This window comes from Falco biarmicus, chromosome 8 (assembly GCF_023638135.1).
Source record: "Falco biarmicus isolate bFalBia1 chromosome 8, bFalBia1.pri, whole genome shotgun sequence".
Taxonomy (NCBI): domain Eukaryota; kingdom Metazoa; phylum Chordata; class Aves; order Falconiformes; family Falconidae; genus Falco; species Falco biarmicus.
The window spans coordinates 26567454-26588386 of NC_079295.1; the positions used below are offsets into that span (position 1 = coordinate 26567454).

Here is a 20933-nt window from a genome sequence, read left to right on the forward strand (position 1 = left end):
CTGGGACCTTCTGGGAGGGAGGAATTAGTGACAGGTGTGGACTCTAGCCAGAAACTGTGTTATGTGCAGCTCCTTTGTAGCTCTGCTCTCTCCAGTCATGGTTTGCTTCATAGGTATACATCCAGGAGTCCCTGGTTCAGTATGAGAGGGACCTGCAGGAGTGGGAAAAGGAGAAAGAACGGCAGGCTGTGGAATTCACCATCACAGAGAAGGACCTTGGAACTAAGAAGAAGCCAAAGTCACATGCAGGGGTAAGTGCTTCCAGAACTTCACACCAACTTAGCTCAGTTCAGAAACAGCAACCAGTGTCAACAAGAAACATTCTTTAAGAAAATCTAGGCAAGTTGGCAAAAGGATATGAGGCTCTGATCTACTCAAGATCTCATGGTTGGTCTGTGGATAGTGGAAAATGAGATCTTGGTTTCTAGCCAAGAATCACCTTACAAACTCTGAAATTGCTAATGATCATTTGAAATTTAGAAGTGCGTGAGAAGTCTTAGGAAAAACAAAGCCAGTGGCTCTGGAAGCTGACGGTTGGATTTTTAACCATGAGTAAACACTGGAGAGAAATCTGTAACTACCAGTGAGAATGTAGCCCAAGTGAAGAATGGGAGGATATCATTGACTCTTAGCTGGGACAAAATAAAACAAAGTCCTAGAATCTTGGAGTCTTGTTCTGCTCCATACCTCTCCTATATAGCAGTTTCTCTTCCTTCTCTTTTTTTTTCTTTCTTTCTTTCTCTCTTTTTCTTTTCAGAGGTCATCAGATTCTGAAAATCTTCCTGAATCCTCAGCTGTGATCAGGAAATACAAGGTAAGTCAGGCCTCTCACCCGTAGTAGAATCAAACTGACTGCTTTAGAGAAGAGGCAGATGCTGGATATCACAGCGTGGGAGCCTGCACAGAGAGCACAGCCAGATTTGTAGCTTCAAGGCTTTGGGAGGCAGACTGTTTGGAGGAGCCAGAAGAATCAGACTGTCTGGCTGTGTCCTGTGGGCAGTAACTTTCCAGCTGAGGTGAAAGGGAAGTGAAATTGGAACCAAATGTGCAGCCATGACTGGAGAAAGAGGGAAAGGTTTTGAATAAGCAGAAAAGATGGGCACAGGCAGGGCAGTCGGTACCTGGACTGATTTCATGCTGGGGCCATGAAGGAATGTGTGCCACAACAGAAAGCAGTAGGACCTTGGTGTGACATGGTACAGACTTTGTCCTCACTGCTAAAAGAGCTGTGTTCTGTGCCTCTGGAGAAGCTGCAGGTAGGAACTGCCTTGATTTAAATATGCAGAAAATTTTAAAGCTCAGTTTGCCTGGTTCATCTCTGTTTCCCCTCAAGCTTGCGCAACTCTGTGCACTGCTGGGAAGGACAGCTTTTCCAGCAGTAGTGGCAAGATATGAGACAAGGTCCCAGCAAATGCTCTGCAGAACAGCCTGGGCCCAAAGGCAGAGCCACTCTGCATCTACAGCCATCAGCAGGATGTGCTGCGGGAATGACAGGGCTTGTGGAGGACCAGCTAACGTAAGATGTGGAAGGGTTAAGGGAAGCTGCGACTCAGCTAGGAGACACAGCTTTTTACCTTAGGACTGCCACCATAGTAAGGCTGTAGCAGTGCTCGTGAGACCCCACAGAGTGCCCTGTGCTGTCCTGGGCGAAGGTATCAGCTTGGACTGTCTGCCCTGTGCTGTTAGGTGTTATCAGTAATGAAGGTCAAGGGATGAACATAAGGAGGCTGGGGAAAAGTAAAAACAGTTTTGTTTAGTCCTCTAGGGTTTTAGCTCCTAGTGATAATTCGGAGACTGCAGTCACCTGCTGTGTCTGTCTCAGGAACGGTGAAGGCCTCTGGCCTCATTCCCAGAGGCTGGACAACTCTGTTTCAGAGGTCATTGAGGTCCTGTGATGTCTGAGGGCTTCTCCAGAGCTGGGTGGTCTCCTTCTGGGCCAGGCTTCTGAACTACTCCTGCCCTAAGAAGTGTCCCCCAAACTGGCTGCTGGTACTGCAGCCCCAAACGTGCCCATGTAGTGTGGTTGGACTCAGTTTCTGGTTTCCTTCCAGGCTTGGAAGACAATTTCCACATGCATTCCTGCACATAACTTCTTCCACAGCACTCCTGGTGTGCTCAAAAGAGCAGAGATGATCTCCTGGAGTTCTACAGGGATGGACTGGAGTACATCAGCCCTGAATGTCTTGGGGAGACCCTGAAGCCCTGCTGACACTTGGGGCTGGCACACTAGGCAGTGAGGAGGGAGCAGACCTGATTTCCAGCATGGTTGCTTGTGCCTGACAGCAGTACTGCAGTGCCAAGATCATTCTGATGTGGTCCTCACTCCAGGACCTGGAGGCTCTGGCTGCTGGGCTTTCCAGTTCTCATGCCTGTGCTCACACCTACACCAGCCTACCTGCAGCCAAAGGAGCAACTAAGTACCTGCCATTTCTTTCTCTCCAACAGACATTACCCCCTATTAAAAACCACCCTACGCCAAATCTGCCAGCTGGACATTGTCAGAGGAGGCTGCTGTTGGAAAAAGAAGCCAGCCGGGTGTGGGTCAAACCAGAACCTCCCAAGCCCATCCTCTTACACCTTGGTGTGACAGCTAGGTCCTACTCTACTGAGGACTTCTTCAGTAACTTTACCTCAGAGTCCCCTAAATACTTCTTGTCCCGGTAAGAGATCCGTCTTTTTGGATTGGCATCTTCATCTGAGCCAGGGCTGCCCGTGCTGCGATACACACTGAACTTGGAGCTCTGCTCTGCTCCTCTCCAGTGCCTCAGTAGTAGGCCAGAAGTGCCTTGCTTTCCCCAGCATTAGCTGACGTGACCTGTTTCTCTCAAAAGGGAGATACTGCCAGAACTCAGTGCTCCTCTCTTATGACAGTGTCCCTGCTGCTGTCAGAAATGCAGCACTTCCCACTCTCCTTCCTCTGGTCCCCTGCCTTGCTCCCTGCTTGCTTGCAGTGCTGCTGCTCAGCCAGGATGATGCAGGTCTTTGGTAGTTTGGTTGAGTAGTGCTGCCACTGATGGAACAACTCCTTCTTTCCCAGCCCCTTCAGCGACCAGCCCTTGGAGAGCAAGGTGGATGGGAGTAGGGACAGAGACAAGATGGACATGGAGGCCACATGGCTGTCCCTGGCTGCTGCTTCCAAACAGGAGTGGCAGACAGTGAGTGACATGCTTACAGGTGTGATCAGGTGCGTGCCCCTTTACCCTTATCCAGTTTGGAGCCCCTGTCCTCTAGGGGAGTGTGTGCAGCATGGCCAGCCTTCTGCTAATTCCAAGAAGTTTGTGCACTCCTGCTGCACCAGAATGGGGGATCCAGCCTTCCGGAGGCTGCCCTGGGGACTAGAAGCTCAGGAGTCCTGGTGTGACAGCCAAAGGCAGGGTCTTGCTCCTCAGCTAGGGGCTGGTCCCATCTCTGCATACTAAAGAGTGTCACTGCCCAGGAACCAGGACACTGCCTGCCATGATCTTGGGAACAGGCTGCATTGGGATTCATCTATTTTGTCTGCCAGCTGCAGAAATGTAAAGAACTAGTGCTGGGGAGGCAAAGGTATTTTCCTTAGTTTAAGCCATCTTGCTGCCTCTCTTAGGCCCAGAAATCAAGAAGGGACAGACTAAACATTGATATCAGTTGGGGTTTTCCTCTGATTTGTACTGTCTGGTAATGATCCTCTGCAATCATACAGATATCTGATTTGCTGGGACTCATCCCTTATTTTCCTCCTCCCAGAGGCCTCTTGGAAGACACCCAGTTCCATGATGCAGTGAGAAGAATCCTCAATGAACCCATTCCATATTTCTCCCAGTTCCGGTGTGCAGAATCAGCAGAGCTCCAAGACAGGAGACAATGCTCCACGGTCCCTTCCAGCATCTCTGCTTCACAAGATCTTTGCCCTGAGAAGGATGGAGAGAGGAAAGAAATGAGGCAGGAAACCTCTCCCAACAAAGATTTGCTGGAGTCCTGGGAGATTTTTCACCAGCTGAGAGAGCAGAAGGAGATGCTGAGCCGGTGAGGAAATGCTCACGCAAAAGGCAAGAGCTGTACAGGCAGGAGAGCCATGGTAGCACACTGCCTGGCCAGAAACCCATCTGTCCTTCAGCCCTGTGGCATTTCTGCTGGGGTGTTCTGTGTGCTCTGAGTGGAAATCAATGCTAGCCCACCTAGCCACCCGCTCCCGAGCGTGATTTGTGAAGAGTGCAGGTTTGCTGTGTCTTGAAGTTGAGCCATGGGCAGTGCCAGGATGCGGCTAGTGAGTGAAGTCTGCTTTGTGCTTGGACAGTCCTGGCTGTATTAGACATTGGAGTGTGATGTGTGTTTACCTTACCTTTTATTTTCACTGAAGTTATTTCATCACCTTGCATGTGCTGTGGCTGCTCCCTTGCACACTTCTGCAGGCCACAAGCATGTACACAAATACTAGCTACAGCACAGCTTGGAAAGAGAAACCAGTAAAACCAGAGTCACTCAGCTCTGTCAGAGGTCAGGGCCTGATACAAGCTGGTGGCAGTTCTGGGAGAAGGGTCAGCACCCCATTGCTCAAGTCTTTTGGTTCATTGGCCTCAGTGTGTAGGAAAAAGTGTGTGCTCCATTGCTGTGCCTGATGTGTCCTGGGGGAGTCACAGCAAGCAGCCTGCCTTATCTGCTTGCTGATAGCTGTTCTCTGCCTGTACTTTTGCCCCTCCAGGCAGGCGGCCTTTGAGACCCTTGTGGAGTTGGTGCTGGAAAACACACTGCAGAATATCCTGATCGAAGCCAGCCGTGGGGAGGTGGTGCTGACAGCCCGGCCCAGGGTCATTGCTCTACCCCCCAGCCCTTCCCGAAGGTAGCAGAGCCTATCTGTGTTGTGGCCAGGGACAGGACCTGTCCTTAGTATGTCCGGCTGAAGTACAGCCCATTTTCTAGACCACGTGGATTAGCTGGATCCCTGCCTATCAATGCCAAGGCTGCTTGTGCAAAAGGGGGAATCCAGTCGCAAAGCCTCGGCCCCTTCTTGGTTTGTCCCGAATCACAGAGCAGAGGTGGTAACAACACCCAAGACCATCACACAGCTCTGGGGCAGGGCCCTACGAGTGAACAGCTGGAAGAAGAGGCTGATCCGAGGCACTGGAGAGCCCAGCACAAAGAGGGTCTCCTGGGGGAAAAGGGTCAAGGAGCAGGCAGCACAGCCTCTGACAGCAGCAGGGGGCAAAGCTTTCACAGTCCAAAATGATGTGGGATCTAGTTAGGTTGAGGCAGTAGCCATTGGTGGGGGCATAGGTTTGGGGCTGAGGGCAAAGCATGAGGATTTGCCTCAGCCTGGGGAGATGTGCAGGGAGGTGGGACTGAGGGAGGATGGGGAAGAGTTGTTTGAACCAGAGCTGCAGGAGTCTTGTCTAGATAGGTGATGGCTGTTTCCTGCGATTCCTCAGGGAGGGATGGTTGCCTGTGGGGAGCTGGAAGCAGGCAGCACTCTCCCCACGCCAAAAGCAATCTCTTCTTCTTCAGAATCATCAATCCAGCACCCCCACCCTCAAGAGCGTAACTGCTGTGCACTGTGCTGCTTGACCTCTTCAAACACATCAACTGTCTCCACTCTTCATCCCATCCCTGTGATGTCCAGAGCAGCTCTGATCCTCCACACCATGACCAGCATGCTGGCTGCCTCTGAGGAGGTATGTCCTGATCATATCCTCAGCTCCAGTTTGAATCCTCTGCCAACTCCACAGCAGATTTCATGAGATCTCTCCTCTTTGTGGCTGGCCACATCATCCAAGAAGAGCCTCCCTATGCTACAGAGAGCACATGGCCAACCTCTATGGCTGTTCCCCCTGCCCCCAGTCTGTACTGGCTGGGAGAGGAGTGGAATCCGCTTTGAAATGTAGCTGAGGAAGGACTGACAGCTGGGCACTGAGGTGGTGAGCCCCTGCCGACAGCGGTAGGACACAGGTACTGAATCCACCTCCTCTCCTTGCTCCAGTGGCTGCCGCAGGTCCCACATACAGTGACCCAGACCTAGCGAGCAGCTGGAGCGCCGTCTAGAACACTTGGCAGCCCAATAAAAGCAGCTTGGCCTCTGGGCACACAGGCACTGGTGTGTGACGTACGTGATCTATGCATCTGGATTTGGGAGCATCCTGGACAAGCTCTTCCTATTTCAAACTGCAAGGCTGTCACCTGGGCAAGGGGATGCTTTGAGCCTTGGCCTGGCATAGGGGTCCGGCAGGCTGCAGGAGGGTGTCACTGTGAAGGAGCGGGGTTTGTCACAGCCGGGAGGTGGCAGTGTTAGTTGTAAGAAATCCTGGGTGCCAGCGCAGAGCCGGGGCTGGGGCTGGGCACCGGCTGTCTGCTCCCTGGCAGGGGCTGCAGGCTGGCCGTGCCAGGCAGCGGGGCTGGGGGGCTGGGTTTGCAGCATCTCCCTTCTGCTGCCATCCTACAGGGTCTGAGACGTGGTGCTCACCCAGCCACCCTGCTCTGGTGGGGATGCAGCTGCTGTCCCCCTCCAAACCCTCCTGCCCTCTGTTCCCAGTGCCAGTGCACAGCCAAGACCACAGCTGCACCTTTGCCCCTTGCAGCACAAGAGAAGACCATGCACAAGGAGCTGCGGAGGGTGTTGGACCTGCTTGGCAGGAGGCAGGTGCCTGCTGTGCCTGGGGCTGCTGCAGCTCACCCAGCACCACTCCAGCTCTCCACTCTGTGCAGGAGCCCTGCGTGCATAACCCTTGCTAAGCCCCAGGGCTGAGCTGTTCCTGTTGTCAGAGATACAGCAAAGGCACTGCCAGCTCCTGAGCTCAGCCTGGGTGCCTGGGGCCTTCACGTGGGTCCTGGATCCTTCTCATGATAAGCGCAGACCTGCTCCTCTATCCCCAGCACTCCGAGTGCCAGGTCTCCTATGTCATGGCAGCTTTTCTGTCTTCCTCTGGGCTTTGGCTGGTGCTGAACAGGCAATGGGTACCACCTCCATCTTCCCCAGCTCAAGGCAGCTGTGGGGCCAGGCTGTCCGGTCCAGTTGGGATGACTCTGCCTGGCCCAGGCTCCTCACTAGGATTTGCTCACTACAGATGTTCTGTAGTCCTGTGACAGGCTTCCCAAATGGGTAACAGGCAGGGGCAGGAGCCTTGCCACTGTCCCAAAGCAGGCTGAATCCAGCTGCCTGCTGGAGCCCAAGGGCAGCCAGGAGCAGTGGAGACAGGTCAGCGAGTTTGTACATCCTCAGATCTGCTGTATGATCTGACGCTTTCCAGACTGCATCAGCGTTAACTCCTCTGCCTTGTGGGACAGATGGATCGACATGGGAAATGCTGTGTGTTAGGCTGGTGTAACACCCAAGAATGAATGGATGGAGCATGAGTGCAGATACGTGTAGGGGATGATTTTTTTGTCATTAAAGCTCCTATGCTCCCCACTCTCCTGTGCTGAACACAGCCTGGACCTGAAGAAAATGGAACTCACACTGTACTTGCCTGTTGAAATGCTCTCAAGAGGTAAATCCACTTCTCTGATTAGCATCTCTCTAGTAGGACTACGAGAGACCTGAGATAGTGTCTTCAGCAACAGGTGAGTTAGGGAACAAGAGGTTTGAGAGCTACCTAAACCTTTGGGAAATAAGTCTTTCTTCCCTCAGCTCCTTGCAGGGGATGTGAGATGGTGGTGTGTCACCTCTGTTCTAGGTCTTCTCTGTTGCCTGTCAACCAGAACCACCCCAGAGTGCACTAAGCAAAGCCATTAGCAGCTGTCACACTCTTGTCTTCTTTTATCCTCATCCTAAGTTAAAAATACACCAGGGACAGCCCCTTTCCCAGGCTGGGGAATTTCCAGCTTCCTCTTTTCAAGCTGGGAACTAGACCTTGGCCCTGGTTTTGGAAAACGCTAGTGTGGCTGAGCCACAACCCTGTCCCTTTGGCAAAGGGAGTGGGAGACAGCAGCACCCCCAGGCACCGCTCAGGGCAAGCTCTGCAGAGCGGGGAGCCTACAGCAATGCCCTCACCCGGGGGCTTCAGTGCTTCCCTGCTGCTCCTGCCCACGCTCGGGTCTTGGGTGCAGCGGTGAGGTGGAGGGTGGGCACAGATGTGCGGCGCTGGTGGAGAGGCTCAGCAAGAGGCTTTGTTGCTACCCTCTGCCAAGGGTGAAGGCAACGAACCATGGGGCTGTAGCAGAGCCTGACCCACAGCCCCGCTCGCAGAAGGGGGAGGAGGAGCCCTGCCTGCTAACCGCGGCTGGGTCGCAGGCAGGAGGAGGTCTCATCCTGCTGTACAGACTTCCAGGGCTGGATTTATCCCCAGCCACGTTTCTAAAGCACATCTCCCAAATGGAGATATTGTTGATCCAGGTCCTGCTCCTTCCCACTGGTGTTGGCGGGGTGATGTTTCGATGGGGCTGGGGTTGGTGGCCAGGTCAGGCTGCCAGCAGGTAGATGGCCAGCGTGAGGATGGCTGGTGTGAGCCTGGCAAGCTCAGGGGGCTTCCCCTCCTCCTAGTGCTGGTTATCCGGAGTGCTCCGTCATCAGGCAGTTGGTGCAACACGGAACAGGCCTTTTCTTCTTGGGCTGATAGTCCTGGCACCTAGGGAGGGGTGTAATGGCCTTGGGGCAGGAGGGCAACAGAAGCCATCCTGAATCCCATTAAAACATTTAACACCTGCTGAATCGCACCATTGTCTGGGAGATAAAGGAAAGGGAACAAAGCTGCTCTTGGTCTTCCCTAACAGGCAGCCTGCACGGCTCTGCAGTCCCATTGCAGCTGGGGAGCCTGGATCCCCAGCAAAGACCCACTTGGTGTGGCTCTGTGTTCATGATGGGAAGATGGCAGCGTTAGGGGACAGTCCCTTGGGACCCCTGCTGCAGGTGTGCACAGCCCCTGGTTGGAATCAGTCCCTTCTCCCTCTCCTCCCCCCTGTACTGAGTATTCGATGGGAACCTGGAAAGGTCCTGCCCTGACCAGCCTGCAGTGTCTGCACAGGCAGGGCAAAGTCTGGAGAGCAAAAACATGACGGTGATCCTCCCAAAACCCTTGGCAGAGCTGGGCAAAGACCCTTCACCCTTGGCCTCCCATGTCTGAAATAGCAGGCTGTGCTGGCTCAGCTGTGCTACCGTGGTATTTGGGAACGGGGACTTTTTAGTCCGTGCTCGGGGTCAGGCCAGGGCACGATGGTGGCTGTGAGAGGTGCTCTGATGTGAGCTAGTCAGTCCTCATGGGACAGCAAGGCAGCACAACCCCTTGGCTGCTGCGAAGGGCTGCGCCTGCCTGTGCTGGGGCCAGCCTTGCCCAGTGCATGAACTGGGGCTTAGTCCCAGCCCTGCCTGCATGCCAGGGAAGAGCACATGCCGGTAGCTGCTCTGGAGATGCCGGGGCAGGTGGAAGATGTTCCCTGGGATAGTTGCCTGGTTCAGGGTACTCTGCAAGCTTGAGACCTGCTTTTCTCCCGTTTTCTGTAGGACAGCCCTACAAGGGCAGTCTTTGCTGTCATTGTGTGCATGGTGCAGCCCTGCCCTTGCAGAAGAGAAAGGATTTTGACACAGCACATAGGCCTGGAGACGTCTGCTGGAACTACAGTGGCCCCATTGTGGTGTTTGGGGTTTTTCTGGCTTCTCCAGAAGGAGGGGCAGCCAGGCAGCTTACACCAGGAGTTGCTGCCCCTCTCATCCCAGCTGGGAGAGGTGAGAGTCCTGCCCGGTGCATTTCCCACATCAGGAAAGAAGTGTGCAAGCCCAAGTGAAATGGCTTGTATAGCATCAAATAGAGGAGGAATATCACATTGCTTCTTAGCACCACAACCCAGGGCAACAGTGGTTCTGCCTTTCCTTTGCTGGCAGAACTACTGGAAAAGAGGATCAGAATGGCCAAAGACAGCAGGTTGGCATCACTCCAGCTCCTCCCTGTGCCAGGCTTGGGGGACCCCAGCCTGCAGAGGCAGCAGCAGGCAGGAGAGATGGAACCTGCCTTTCGAAGTCCTGACCCTGAGAGGGCCAAATCTCCAAGGAAGAAGACTTGGGTGGCAATGACTGATAAGAATCTGCCGCTATCTACTTACATTTGGGAATCCATTTACTGCAACCTGTAAGTACACTCCAGCTCTGGAGAGAGTGATGGCGGTGGTTTCTAGAGCATTCCCAGGACCATGACACCTGCAGGTATCTGCTGTGGGAGTTAAGGCAGCGTTACCCGCTTTCCCACCCACAAACACACCCATCTACACAAACGAACAGGCCAGTGCACTTGCACAAAGGAGCTTCTCCTGGCACCGCAGCTGCACTTCATGCTCTGTTATCCAGGGAGCTGTGGGTGCCAGAGTAACCCGGAGAGATAGCCCAGCTCCTGCTGGCTCCAGCTGAGATCAGCTGAGGACTGTCAGGGCTGAGTACTGCGGCTCCGTGCTGTGGGAGCCTGTCTTAATTTCTCCTGGCCCCCATGGGCTCTGCAGGCTGCCCCCAGAGCGACCATGGAGGTATCTGCACCAGTTACCCCGCTGGGTAGCGACACAGACAGGATGCAGGAGAGTGCTGGGACTCTGGGATGCAGTGACCCCACGGGAGGTGTGTGCACATGAAGTGAAACACATCCTGTTCTTGCGGCTGCGTTAGGACAGCTGGCTTCTGGCCCATGTGGCCATGCTGGGAATGGTCCCAAAAAGAGCAAGCAGTGGTGGTTTTGTCGAGCTCTGTTTTGCTGCCTGGCTCAGAGGTTGGTGGGCTCCTCTAAACAAAGTGTGCATTGCCTTGGTGTACCCAGGGCGGGTTCAGCATGAGCAAGGGCATTGGCGTGAGGGTAAGGGAGTCCTTGCCATCACTGGCACTCAGCATCAGGCTGCTTGGGGTAGGCATAAGCTTTGCTTTCCTGCCCTGGGACCTTACCGCTCCCTCACCTTTCAGCAGCCCAAAGCATTGCAAGCAAGCAGCCCCCACCCCTGAGCTGCCCAGGCAGGATACCCCCACACCTGCCTCCCCTGGCCCCCCGCTCTCCCCTCACCCCCAGCTGCAAAGTGAGCCAGGCAGGTGGGTGGAAAAGTGACAGCTGGTGTTGTTCCAGTGCAGGTTAATGAATGTCTCCTCCTACACCACCACCACCACCACCACCACTACCCCCCCTCTCCACACCCCAGCACCCAGGCTCCTGGCTCCTATCAGCCCATCAGGCTCCCATTATCAAAGGCAGCCCTGGAGAGTTTGCATAGAGACCTGCTCTGCCTCTAATCTAGGTGGGCTAATCGCCTCCCTTGCCCAGCCTGCCTTCCCTGGGTCAATATTTGCTCTGAGCAAACACAGAGCTGTGACAGGTGTGCTGGGGAGAAGGCTCGCCGCCGCCAGCCCAGCCCTCTCGCCTGTCTCTGCTCAGTCACATCTCTCCGGCCCCCCGATCACCGGCCAGCCAGCGCTATTTTTATCAGGGCTATAAAAGCCCCATCCAGCCAGCGTCACCCTCATTTTCTGCTCGTGAGCCAGCGGGGGAAGGTGAAGCTGCTCACCTGCCAGCTGCCAGCGTGTCACCGGAGCCAGGTGAGCTGCTGTAGCCCAGCACACCTGGGCCAGGGTCCTGCCAGCCTGGCGGGGAGCAGGGTGCTGGGCTTGGAGAACGCTCTGGGGACTCCTGTGGGACAAGCACTAGGAGTCCAGTAGCACCCCTGAACTCCTGGGAGGGAAGGGCATGGGCTTGGAGGACACTGTCCTGGCTGTTCGCTCCCTTCACTCTTCCCTTCTCTCACATGTATTTTCCAATTCTTTCTGTTCCCCTCCTCCATTTACTTCCTCCCTTCCTTCCCGGTTTTTCTACCTTGCCATGCCAGTTTAACCCGCCTCTGCTCTGTTTGGCTTTCCCAGGCAGCAGGTGTCAAGCATCCACCTTCCGGACTTTACCCCCGGAGGAGCTGGTTCACAGCAGCGGGTGCAGCAAGGACAGTGGCTCCCAGCCTGGAGGGACTTGGCTCAGGAGGAAGGACGGGGAAGGGGCTGCCGACAGTCCACAACAGAGGACCCCTCCAGCCCACACCATCCAAGCCGGAGCAACTCTGCACTTGCCTGGCGTCGAGCCCCACGTGCAAGACCTGACCTGAACGTTTTGTTCGTTCGGCTCGCGTTAGGCAGGTCCAGCCCATCTGCAAGCATGCGGCTGGCACGCAGATGCGCCACATCACCCGCACACCATTGCCGCATGTCCTGTGTACCTGTCACCTGCAGCTCACATAGGAAGCGCACGCTTGCTTGCAACTCAGGCAGGACACGCAAGCTGGTTTGCAGCACGTGTGCCAGGATCAACATGCAGCCCGTGTGCGGAGTGCACAAGGGACATGCACAACATGCAATCTTCACCTACACATGCATGCAGCATATGACCTGTGCGTGGCGGCACATGCATGAAAGTGATGGACAGGCAGTGCACACAGGCAATGCAATCCACATGCAGCATGCATGAACGCCGCGGGACCTGCACATGTGTGGGACATGGGACCCACGTGGCATTGGTACACATGGCGTTTCTGACATGGTTTTGCAGGCTGTGATGTGCAGGACCCCTATCCATATGCCCACGGCATGACGGGCACGTGTAACACACAAGGCACATGCATCCCATCTGCATGTCTGACCACTGCCTGTGGCAGCCTGCCGGGGAAGGGCAGCCTGGCCCTTGCGCCCCGGCAGTGCTGCAGAGCTGGGGCAGGTGTGGGGATCCCTGGCAGCGCTGCCCTGCCCTGGCACAGAGCTGGCCCAGGGTGGAGCTCACCGGGCTCTGCCAAATGCACAGGTAGGTCTCAATGGTCTGCTGGCACCAAGGGAGCTTTAGCTGCTGACACAGGGCAGGCAGTGGGGAGGGAGGGCAGAAGCAGGCAGGGGGGAGCAGGGCAGAGGATGGGGGGATGTCACATCCTTTCCTACACACCTCTGACCCGGTTCAGTCCCAGTAGCTGCACTTCCCAGCCCTTACAGAGTCCATCTGCTTGTGCACTGGGCTGCCTGGGTGTCACCTGCTGCAAACCCTCACCCTGCGGGCCAGGTACCAGCTCCTGGTGGCAGTCCCTCTGCCTATGCTTGCTGTGGAAAGGTATGAGGGGTGGCTCTGGCAAGCCAGCAGGTCCCTTTCAGGACTGTCCTGCCCACTGCCTGCCCTGCTTTCAAAGCACAGTGCAGTGCTTGACCTGGATTCCTGTCCCAACTTGTGTCCTGTCCTGTCCTGTCCCTCCACAGCCAGCACAGCGACATTCAGAGCCTGGGGCTGCTCCTAGTGCCTTGGAGACAGAAGGGAGTCCTGGAGATGTGGGAGATGGGACAGCAATGGATCTGCTTTCCTCTCCCCCCGAGATGTTGTTTGGGAGTGGAAAGAACCCTGTTCTTCCCTGCCTGGCTATGCCTGGCTGTCTGCGATTTCTCTGAGTTCTGAGCACACTCCTGCCAAGCCCCAGGGCATAGGCACTTCTCTTGTAGCACAGGATCCAGCTCTGGCTGTGCCATGCTCAGGGATGCTCTGAGTTTACAGGTGGGTCCTGAACCCTTCTTGCAGCCTTTCTGCAAACGCTGTGAAGGCTGAGCCCAGCCCTGCAGTGTGGATGGAGGAAAGGCTGCAGGCAAAGGAGCCCAGGAGTGTGCCAAGGGACAGGATATTCCTGCTGCTTTTCCTCGCCCCGATCTGATCCATGCATAGCAGCCCCTGCCCTGGAGCAGGAGAGCCCTGTTCCTTCCCTGGAGTGCTCCTGCAACAGATGGAGATAAGGTACCTCCTGGGCTCCCTGCCTAGGCAGATGCTCAAAGAGTTTCCAACAGGTGGTGTGGGAAAGCATCAACATCAAATTGCATTTCCAGGGTGCTGAGCTCACCGCATCTCTTCAGAGCCAAGTGCACATCCTAGCCTGGGAACAGCCACCAGCTGGTGCAGTGACACCCCATCACAGTGGCCACAGGCCCCTTTGGGCCATGTCACCAGGCTGTCTCCTGCCACCAAGCCTGGCAAAGTTGAAAGGCCAAGAAAGCACAACACATCCCCCCGATACGCACCCCACCCTCCTGCAGGTGCCCTGCTTAGGCTGGGATCAAACACAGCATGATTAATAACTCTGAGTAAAGCCAGACCCTGCTGCTCGTGCTGCTCCAGCCGCCACACGTGCGTCCCTGCGGGGGCAGAGCCCAGCAGAGATGGTATCTGGCACAGCAGGGCTGTGGAGATGCTGCCTTACTGCCTTGCTCTCCCTCAGTGACTCCACACACTGCTGAGCTGCTTTGTGCCCTGGCACAACCTGGCTCCCCGTGGGACCCGTGTTGCACCCTGTAGATGGCCCAGATGCTCCAGAAGAGCATTATTTTGGCTTTTCATGGTATCTGGGCAGCAGCCAGGAAGCCAGACCCTGTGCTGGCACCAGCAGGAGGTCTGTGCACAGGACAGCATGTGTCCCAGCAGGAAAAGGGGACAGCCACAAGCAGCAGCACTAGAAATTGCTTTCCCTGCCATCTTGCCAGCCTGCTCTCCCTGCCCCGGTTCTGCTAGCCTGGTGGCACTGGGAGGCTGTGAACACTGTTCAAAGCTGGGGGTGGCCCCAGGAAGCCAGGTTGCCCTACAAGCTGTGTTGGCTGGGGACTGCCCCTCTGGCAGGGTTGGCACCCAAGAGTGAGCTGATCCCCAAGCCAGGCAGAGCCCAGGGCTTTAAACACCCATGTCTCCCACATAGGAGCCAGAACTGGTGCCAAGGGCTGTGCCAAGCTGGCAGGGGATGACGGCGCGAGGGGGTGCTGCTGCCCGTGCTGCGTGGTGCTGGCTCCCCACCCCTGGGCCCTGCACGGACATTTGCATGGCTTTGGGACTTGGGGACCTGGGCTGGGGATTTGCATGATGCAGCTCTGCACAGAGAGGCTTTGTATGGGGAGGGCACGGTGCAGGAGGAGCGCTGGGGAGGCATGAGCAACCCAGGTCTGCATTTGCATATAGGTGTAGTTTCATACAGGTGTGTATATGCATACATGCATGTGTGTGTATTTGCATATGTGTTTTCATGTGTGTGCATTTGTGTGCATGGCTGTGTACGTGTGTGTGTGTGCCCTCCCTGGGTCGAGCAGGCAGTGCAGAGCTGGTACATCCCGTTGTTGCATTCACTTCCCTGTGCGTGTGTGTGTGCTCCTGCGGAGGTGAATGTGTGTCACTGGCCATACCCTTGCCACACTCGCTGCTCTGTGTCCTGGTGTGCGCGTTGAATAAAGGTGTGTGTGTGAGCAGAGGCATGCACTGTCACCACTGCCGGGTGCCACCACTGCCTGCGTGTCGGGCCCAGCCCCGGTGGGGTGTTGGGGTGTGCCATCCCAGGGCAGGCACTGCTCTGCCACATCCTGTGGCAGAGCCAGCTGGTGCCCTCTGCACCGTAGCTTCCCAGGGGGACCAGCTCAGGCAGCTGCCGGTACACACAGGGCTGTGCGGGCACACCTAGACCCATCTGTCTCCTGCCCAGCCTATTTGCTGTGGCTCTGGTGTGCCAGGAGGAGATGTCCAGGCTGAGCAGGGGCTCCCTGCCCTTGAAGGTCACTCGGTCCCAGCACCACTGTGGGTACCCAGCCAGCTTGCACAAGGAGACAGGCTGCTTGTGTCCCTTGGGCTGGGATAATGTTGGAGGTCAGGGTGTTGCTGAGCACCCTGTGGCTGTCTGCAGCCCCCCAGCCTGCTCCTGGCTAAGGCAAGGATTGGGGCAGGGAGCATAAGGGACTGTCCTAGCTGTGTGCTGGGGTCCTGAACTCCCCATGGAGACACTGTCCCCAGGCAATGAGTCCATCTCACACTTTTGCCCCAACCTGGGCACCATAGAGAGAAGCAGCCTTCAGCCCAGCTGCCTCTGGGACAAGATTACTGCTATTTGGCAGGCAGAGTGGAAGTGAGAGGTGGGTCCCAGGCATGAAGCTGCATCCTGCCATGGTGAAACAACAGGCAGCTCTGCCCACCCCCAGCCCATTCCCTGGCCATGGGGAGCATCAGGCATAGAGTGGGTAGAGCCTGGCATCCTCCCCCCTGCACCCACAGGCTACTGAGGTGGAGGGATGGGGTTTTGCACTACCCCAGAAACGGCCTCTGAACCCCCATAAGTGAAGGAGGTAAGGGGGGGCCCTGCTGACAGACTCAAGGTGCTGGGGGAAAAACCCAGAGCGCTTGTACTAGTCCTGCATCTCGGAGTACATCAGACCCATCCTCCTACAGGGCCTCCAGGGAAGGAGTGAGCAATGGGAGTCCCCTCTCCCAGGCCAGCTGGTGGCCCCTTGAAACACATGGGCAGCATGCACAGGGGATGGATGTTGAGCAGGGTGCCAGGGCCGCTGCTCCTGACCCAGCTGTTGCTGGTTTTGGGAGCCTAGAGGCAGGATGTTCTGTTCTTGCTGCAGCACCTGGCTCAGCCCCCGCCTGCGCTGCCTCCTCAGAGCTGCTGGAGGAGGGGAGCCACTGCTACCAGGCTTTTCATCTGCCTCCTGGGTGAGCATCACCCTGGCTCAGGGCACCTGGCACTGTGAGGGTTGCCAACAGAGGAGTGAAGAAGCACTGGGGTGGAGTAGGGCCTTGGCCAGATGCTGGCTGAGCCGGCATCCTCTGGCTGTGGGGCTGAGGGAGCTGGGGAGGGGAGGACCAAGGACCATCCCACCCCAGCCCTGTCCTTACACCCTGCACCCCCATGGCAACACTTTAGGTGCTATATGTAAAGCTGGGACCCAGGAAGCTGTGCTCAGCCCATGGTGCCCCTCCAAATATGATAGGATGTATTGAAGGAGATGTACCTGCAACTGCATCAAGCTGGGTGCGCGGCTGGACATTCCCCCTGCCTTCATCGCCACTCCCCGGGGATTCAACTGCACTGGGCACTCTGCGGGGACCAGTATATTCCTCCAGGACACTGTAGCTGTGGGGTGCCCTGGGGGTGTCAGGCTGGGGTTATTTGGGGCAACAGGCAGGAGGTCACAGGGACTGGCACCAGCAGGCTCCATTTCAGGTCAGGATCTGGACCCAAGGACCAGATACCACCTCCTCTGCCTTGGTGGCTGGCATCCCCATCTGGGTAGTGTACGACAGATGTGGGGAGGGACACCTGAGGCTGCAAGGGACCTGCTACCCTGGTGCCCTTTTTTGAAGAGCCCAGATGGGTTTTGTCCCACTGTCTGCCCCATGCCAGGGCTGGGCCAGCCTGGGGATGCAGCCGTTGCCACCTGCTCACACACAGGCTGTAATCCACAGGCAGGAGGTGAGCAGCTGGCGGAGCCTTCCTGACCTTCAGGTGGGATTAGTCCCCATGGGAACAGTGGGGAGCAGGCAGGTGAGGCCACGGCTCCCCAGCAGCTCCTGAGGACTGAGCAAGGCTGGCAGAGCTGTGGGACTGAGCACACCCCCACACCGGCAGCAGCCTGCAGCCAGGGCCAGGCAGGGACCATGCAGGCAGGTCCTGGGTGGGTGGCAGGGGGTGAGCATGTGTCCCTGGGAGTATCCTTGTCTTGGTGGGTCTTTGCGGGTGCCTCTCTGGAGCTGTGGGTGCCACAGGGCAGAGTGGGCACCCATGGTCCCACAGGAAGGGGGTGAGCAGCATGCCTGGGGGTGGCCAGGGTGCCAGTGGGGACAGTGCAGGGGCAGGTCTGGAGAGTCAATCGCAGTGGGGGTACTGGTGCCTGGCTGAGGGCCACAGGTGCATGGGGAGAGCGGAGGCTGGGGTGAGGAGTGCTGTGTGGAAGCCATCTCAGCAGGCTGTTGGCACGACCCAGTTGTGAGTAGGAATGTGCGGGTACCCCTTGTACTGCAAGTGGCTGCACCCTCCTCTGCGTCCTTTGCCCTTCTCCATCCATTAGTGATGGTACCCAGAGATGAATCAGCATCTTGGTCCCCAGTTCGCATCGGGGTTCCTCTCCCACTGCCTGCTCACCCTGAGGATTCATCCTGCTCTGGGTGCAACAGGAGCTGAGGCAGGTACCCACTGAGCTCTGCCCTGGGGGGAGCCCAAAGGCCTGAGACCTCTCCGGGCATGAAACAGCTGGCAGCCCACGGTGTGCGTGTGTGCCTGTGTGGGAGCTAATCCCAGCAACATCTGCCAGGCTGTTTGCAATCCCGGGAGTTTCCGGCTGTGGCCGGGTGCACAGGGGACACGTGCGTGCGAGGTGGCTTTTGTGTGCCAGGGCTCCCTGTGCAAGGAGGCTTCTGTGGCGAGTATGTGCCTGCACACGTGTAGCCTCGGTGGCCAGCAAGGCCCCAGGAGGGGACAGGTGGTATTGCAGACCCCAGCGAGCCCCTCACCTCTAGGATATGGGGACCCAGCAGGTGCAAGTGGGTGTTTTGGCTGGGATATATGAATCCTGGCGTGTCCATATTCAGAGCAGCCCCGAAGTGAGATGCGTGGGGAGGGAAGGAGAGGGTTTGCATCCTTGCCGAAGTGGATGATTTCCCAGGGAAATGAGGCTGGGGGAGAAACGGGGAAAAAAAGAGCAATGGGGCTGGGTGGGGGGAACAATACACTGCCCCGATCTAATCAGCCAGACCCTGCAAATAAAAGCCACCTGTTTTGGCCCTAGCAGCAGGAAGCCATCCTCAGAACAAACAGAGCACCAGGCAACTAGGAGAAAGACAAACAGGGGCCGGCACCAGCTCCATCTGCTCCTGCTCAGCTCAGCCCCTGGACCTCCAGCCCCTTGGGGTGTGATGGTGCCGCCCCCAGTGGGGTTGGGGGCAAGAAGAGAGGGGCTAGAAAGGCTTGGGGAGGGTGGCCAGGGCTCATCCCACCGCATCAGCCAGATGCAGGACTGCACACAGCTGTGCTAGCCTGGTCAGCTAGCCTCAGTACTCATAACAGCAGTGGGAAAGACAGCATGCTGCCATGAGCCCCAGATGTGTCCCAGATGTGGCATCAGCATCACGAAGCCTAGGCAGTGCCTGCCTCACCTCCCTTGGTGCTGCCTTTCAGCCTGCTCAGCTCCCCAGGCTGTGCACCGTCCCAGGACCAGCACCTGCACAAGGCACAGGGTGTAACCCCATGGCTGGAGGCCACGGCAGCATGGTGTGGGCATGGCATGGAGCACCTGGGCACCCCTGTTCTCCCCCCACACCCCAGGGCTGCCGGCCACCCGCCTGCACTGTGCCTGGTGGCACGGAGAAACACGATCTGTTTTGCTAGCGCAGGAACAGGCTGAGCCGGGAGCGACGTGGGGCTCTTATTAAATTAGCCTATGCAGGAGGCCCTGGGCAAGCGGTAACCAGCTCCCAGAGCCAGTATTAGCAGCTGCCCTTGAGCAGTCACTGCCTGCCCCCACACCAGCCCCTCCTTGCCCCTGTCCTCAGCTGGACAGGTGTGGCTGGGGACTGGCAGGTGACAGCCACGGGGTTGCTGGCTGGTGACAGGGACAGCCTGGGCTCTGGGAGATGTCCTGGGAGGCCAGGCTGTGCATCCTGGGGTGCAGTGGGGAAGGCCCTTGTCACAGCCCTTTGTGGGTAACCCCCCCTCATCTACTGTTCCCAGACGTGGCTGTGCCTCCCACGTAGCTCCCCCAATGTGCCAAGCAGGGGGTGAGGTGTGGGACACACTGAGAAGTAAGGAGGGGGCACACCTTTCATCTGGGGGTGGGTGTCTCCCCTGTGCCCTCCCAATGCTTTTATCCCAAGGGTTGTATGGGGGTAGCTGAGCTGCCTGCGTGCCCCTCATGGCACACCACCAATGCCCCATAGATCTGGCAGCACACTATGCAGTGCCACGCACACCCCACACGCACACCCCATAACAGACTGCAGCCCTCCAGACTGCCCTCACGCCTCATAGCACCCCAGCCGAACCTGTGCCCCATGGCTCTGCTCACGCAGCGCAGGCGAGGGGCAGCAGCGCGGGGGGGGGGGACGGACACAGGATGGGGGACGACGGAACGGGACAGGACCCTGCAGTGTGCTAGCTCCACACCTTGCCCTACCTTCTGCAAGGTGTTGGCTTCCCTAAGGGTGCCCAGACCTGTCCCCCAGCACTTTCAGGGATGTCCCCAGGCCACCGGGCTGCAACTCGGGGATCTGCTTACCCCCCCATGCATCCCCTTCCCTCGCCGGAGAGCAACCCCATCCTCTGCTCCCCCAGGCAGCTCCCGGAGTGTGCCCCCCCCGCCCAGCCCCCCGCCACGGGCACCCAGGCCGTCGCAAGCTGCAGGTGGCTGCTTTTTAGGGCCACTCTGTCCCTCGGCTGGAGCCGGCCCCAACCGCTGCCAGGCTGCGCCCCCTGCTGGGCCCGGCCGGCACCGCGCAGCCCCGGGGCGGGGAGGGGGCGCTGCCCGGAGCGCTGCCGAGGGGCGTGTGGGTGGGACACACGAAGAGGACCCGAGAGCCCCCAGCCCGTCCCTGCTGTCAGTCCTTAGTCCCCAGTTCTTGATGAGAACGGGACAGAGATGCCAGGCATCCTGACAACCCCCCCAGCTGCCCACACTGCACGCTCCATCACTGGCACTGCTGGGCTCTCCCGGGATGCTGACTCTGTGCTCAGGACCCCCAGGAGGGCTGGGGTTTTCTTGGGAATGTTTGGGGTGCTCTGTTCCAGCCCTGGCCCAGAGGCCAGGGTGGTTCCTGCCCAGCTGAAGGTGAGGAATGCCTGGCCTCACCGCATGCTACCCAGGGATGTTGCAAGAAATGCTGCTGCCAAGAAACCAAAGATCTCACAGCCCAGCAGGGCACTCTTCTTCCTCTCCAGCCTGCGTTGGCCTCATCCAGCCCAGGTCCTGGTGGGAGTCACTGGGGATATATGCATGGCACGGTGCAGTCCCAGGCAGGGCTGGTCCTGCTGCCCAGGTGGAGGACACAGCTCTGCCCCCAAAGCTGATCCCTTGCCTCTGTGCTTGGCGTCCCCTGCCTGAGCAGGTGTGCAGGGAGCACAGAGAGCCCTTTGCCAGGCCAGGGGACATGCCCAGGGCATTGCAAGCGAAGAGCATGTAACTGGGGTCCATCGGTGCCCAGTCTGGAGTCAACACAGAAACCCAGTGCAACACAGAAACAGTCTTGCACATCTCCCAGAGC

The 20933-nt window shown here is 57.5% G+C and overlaps 1 protein-coding gene across 2 annotated transcripts in view; it reads left to right on the plus strand.

Moving 5' to 3' along the window:
* CFAP65 (cilia and flagella associated protein 65) overlaps positions 1-6061 on the plus strand; it is a 33781-nt gene extending 27720 nt beyond the window's left edge. The window contains exons 26-32 of one of the 2 annotated variants that reach the window (XM_056350456.1): positions 114-251; positions 758-814; positions 2446-2660; positions 3038-3184; positions 3724-4002; positions 4679-4816; positions 5479-6061. In XM_056350456.1, the coding sequence (XP_056206431.1) occupies positions 114-251; positions 758-814; positions 2446-2660; positions 3038-3184; positions 3724-4002; positions 4679-4816; positions 5479-5515 (1011 nt within the window). In that variant the 3' untranslated portion in view covers positions 5516-6061. Of the gene's footprint in view, positions 1-113; positions 252-757; positions 815-2445; positions 2661-3037; positions 3185-3723; positions 4003-4678; positions 4817-5478 lie in introns of those variants that run through there. The other variant, XR_008823733.1, reaches the window with a different exon arrangement.
* Positions 6062-20933: the final 14872 nt, after the last annotated feature.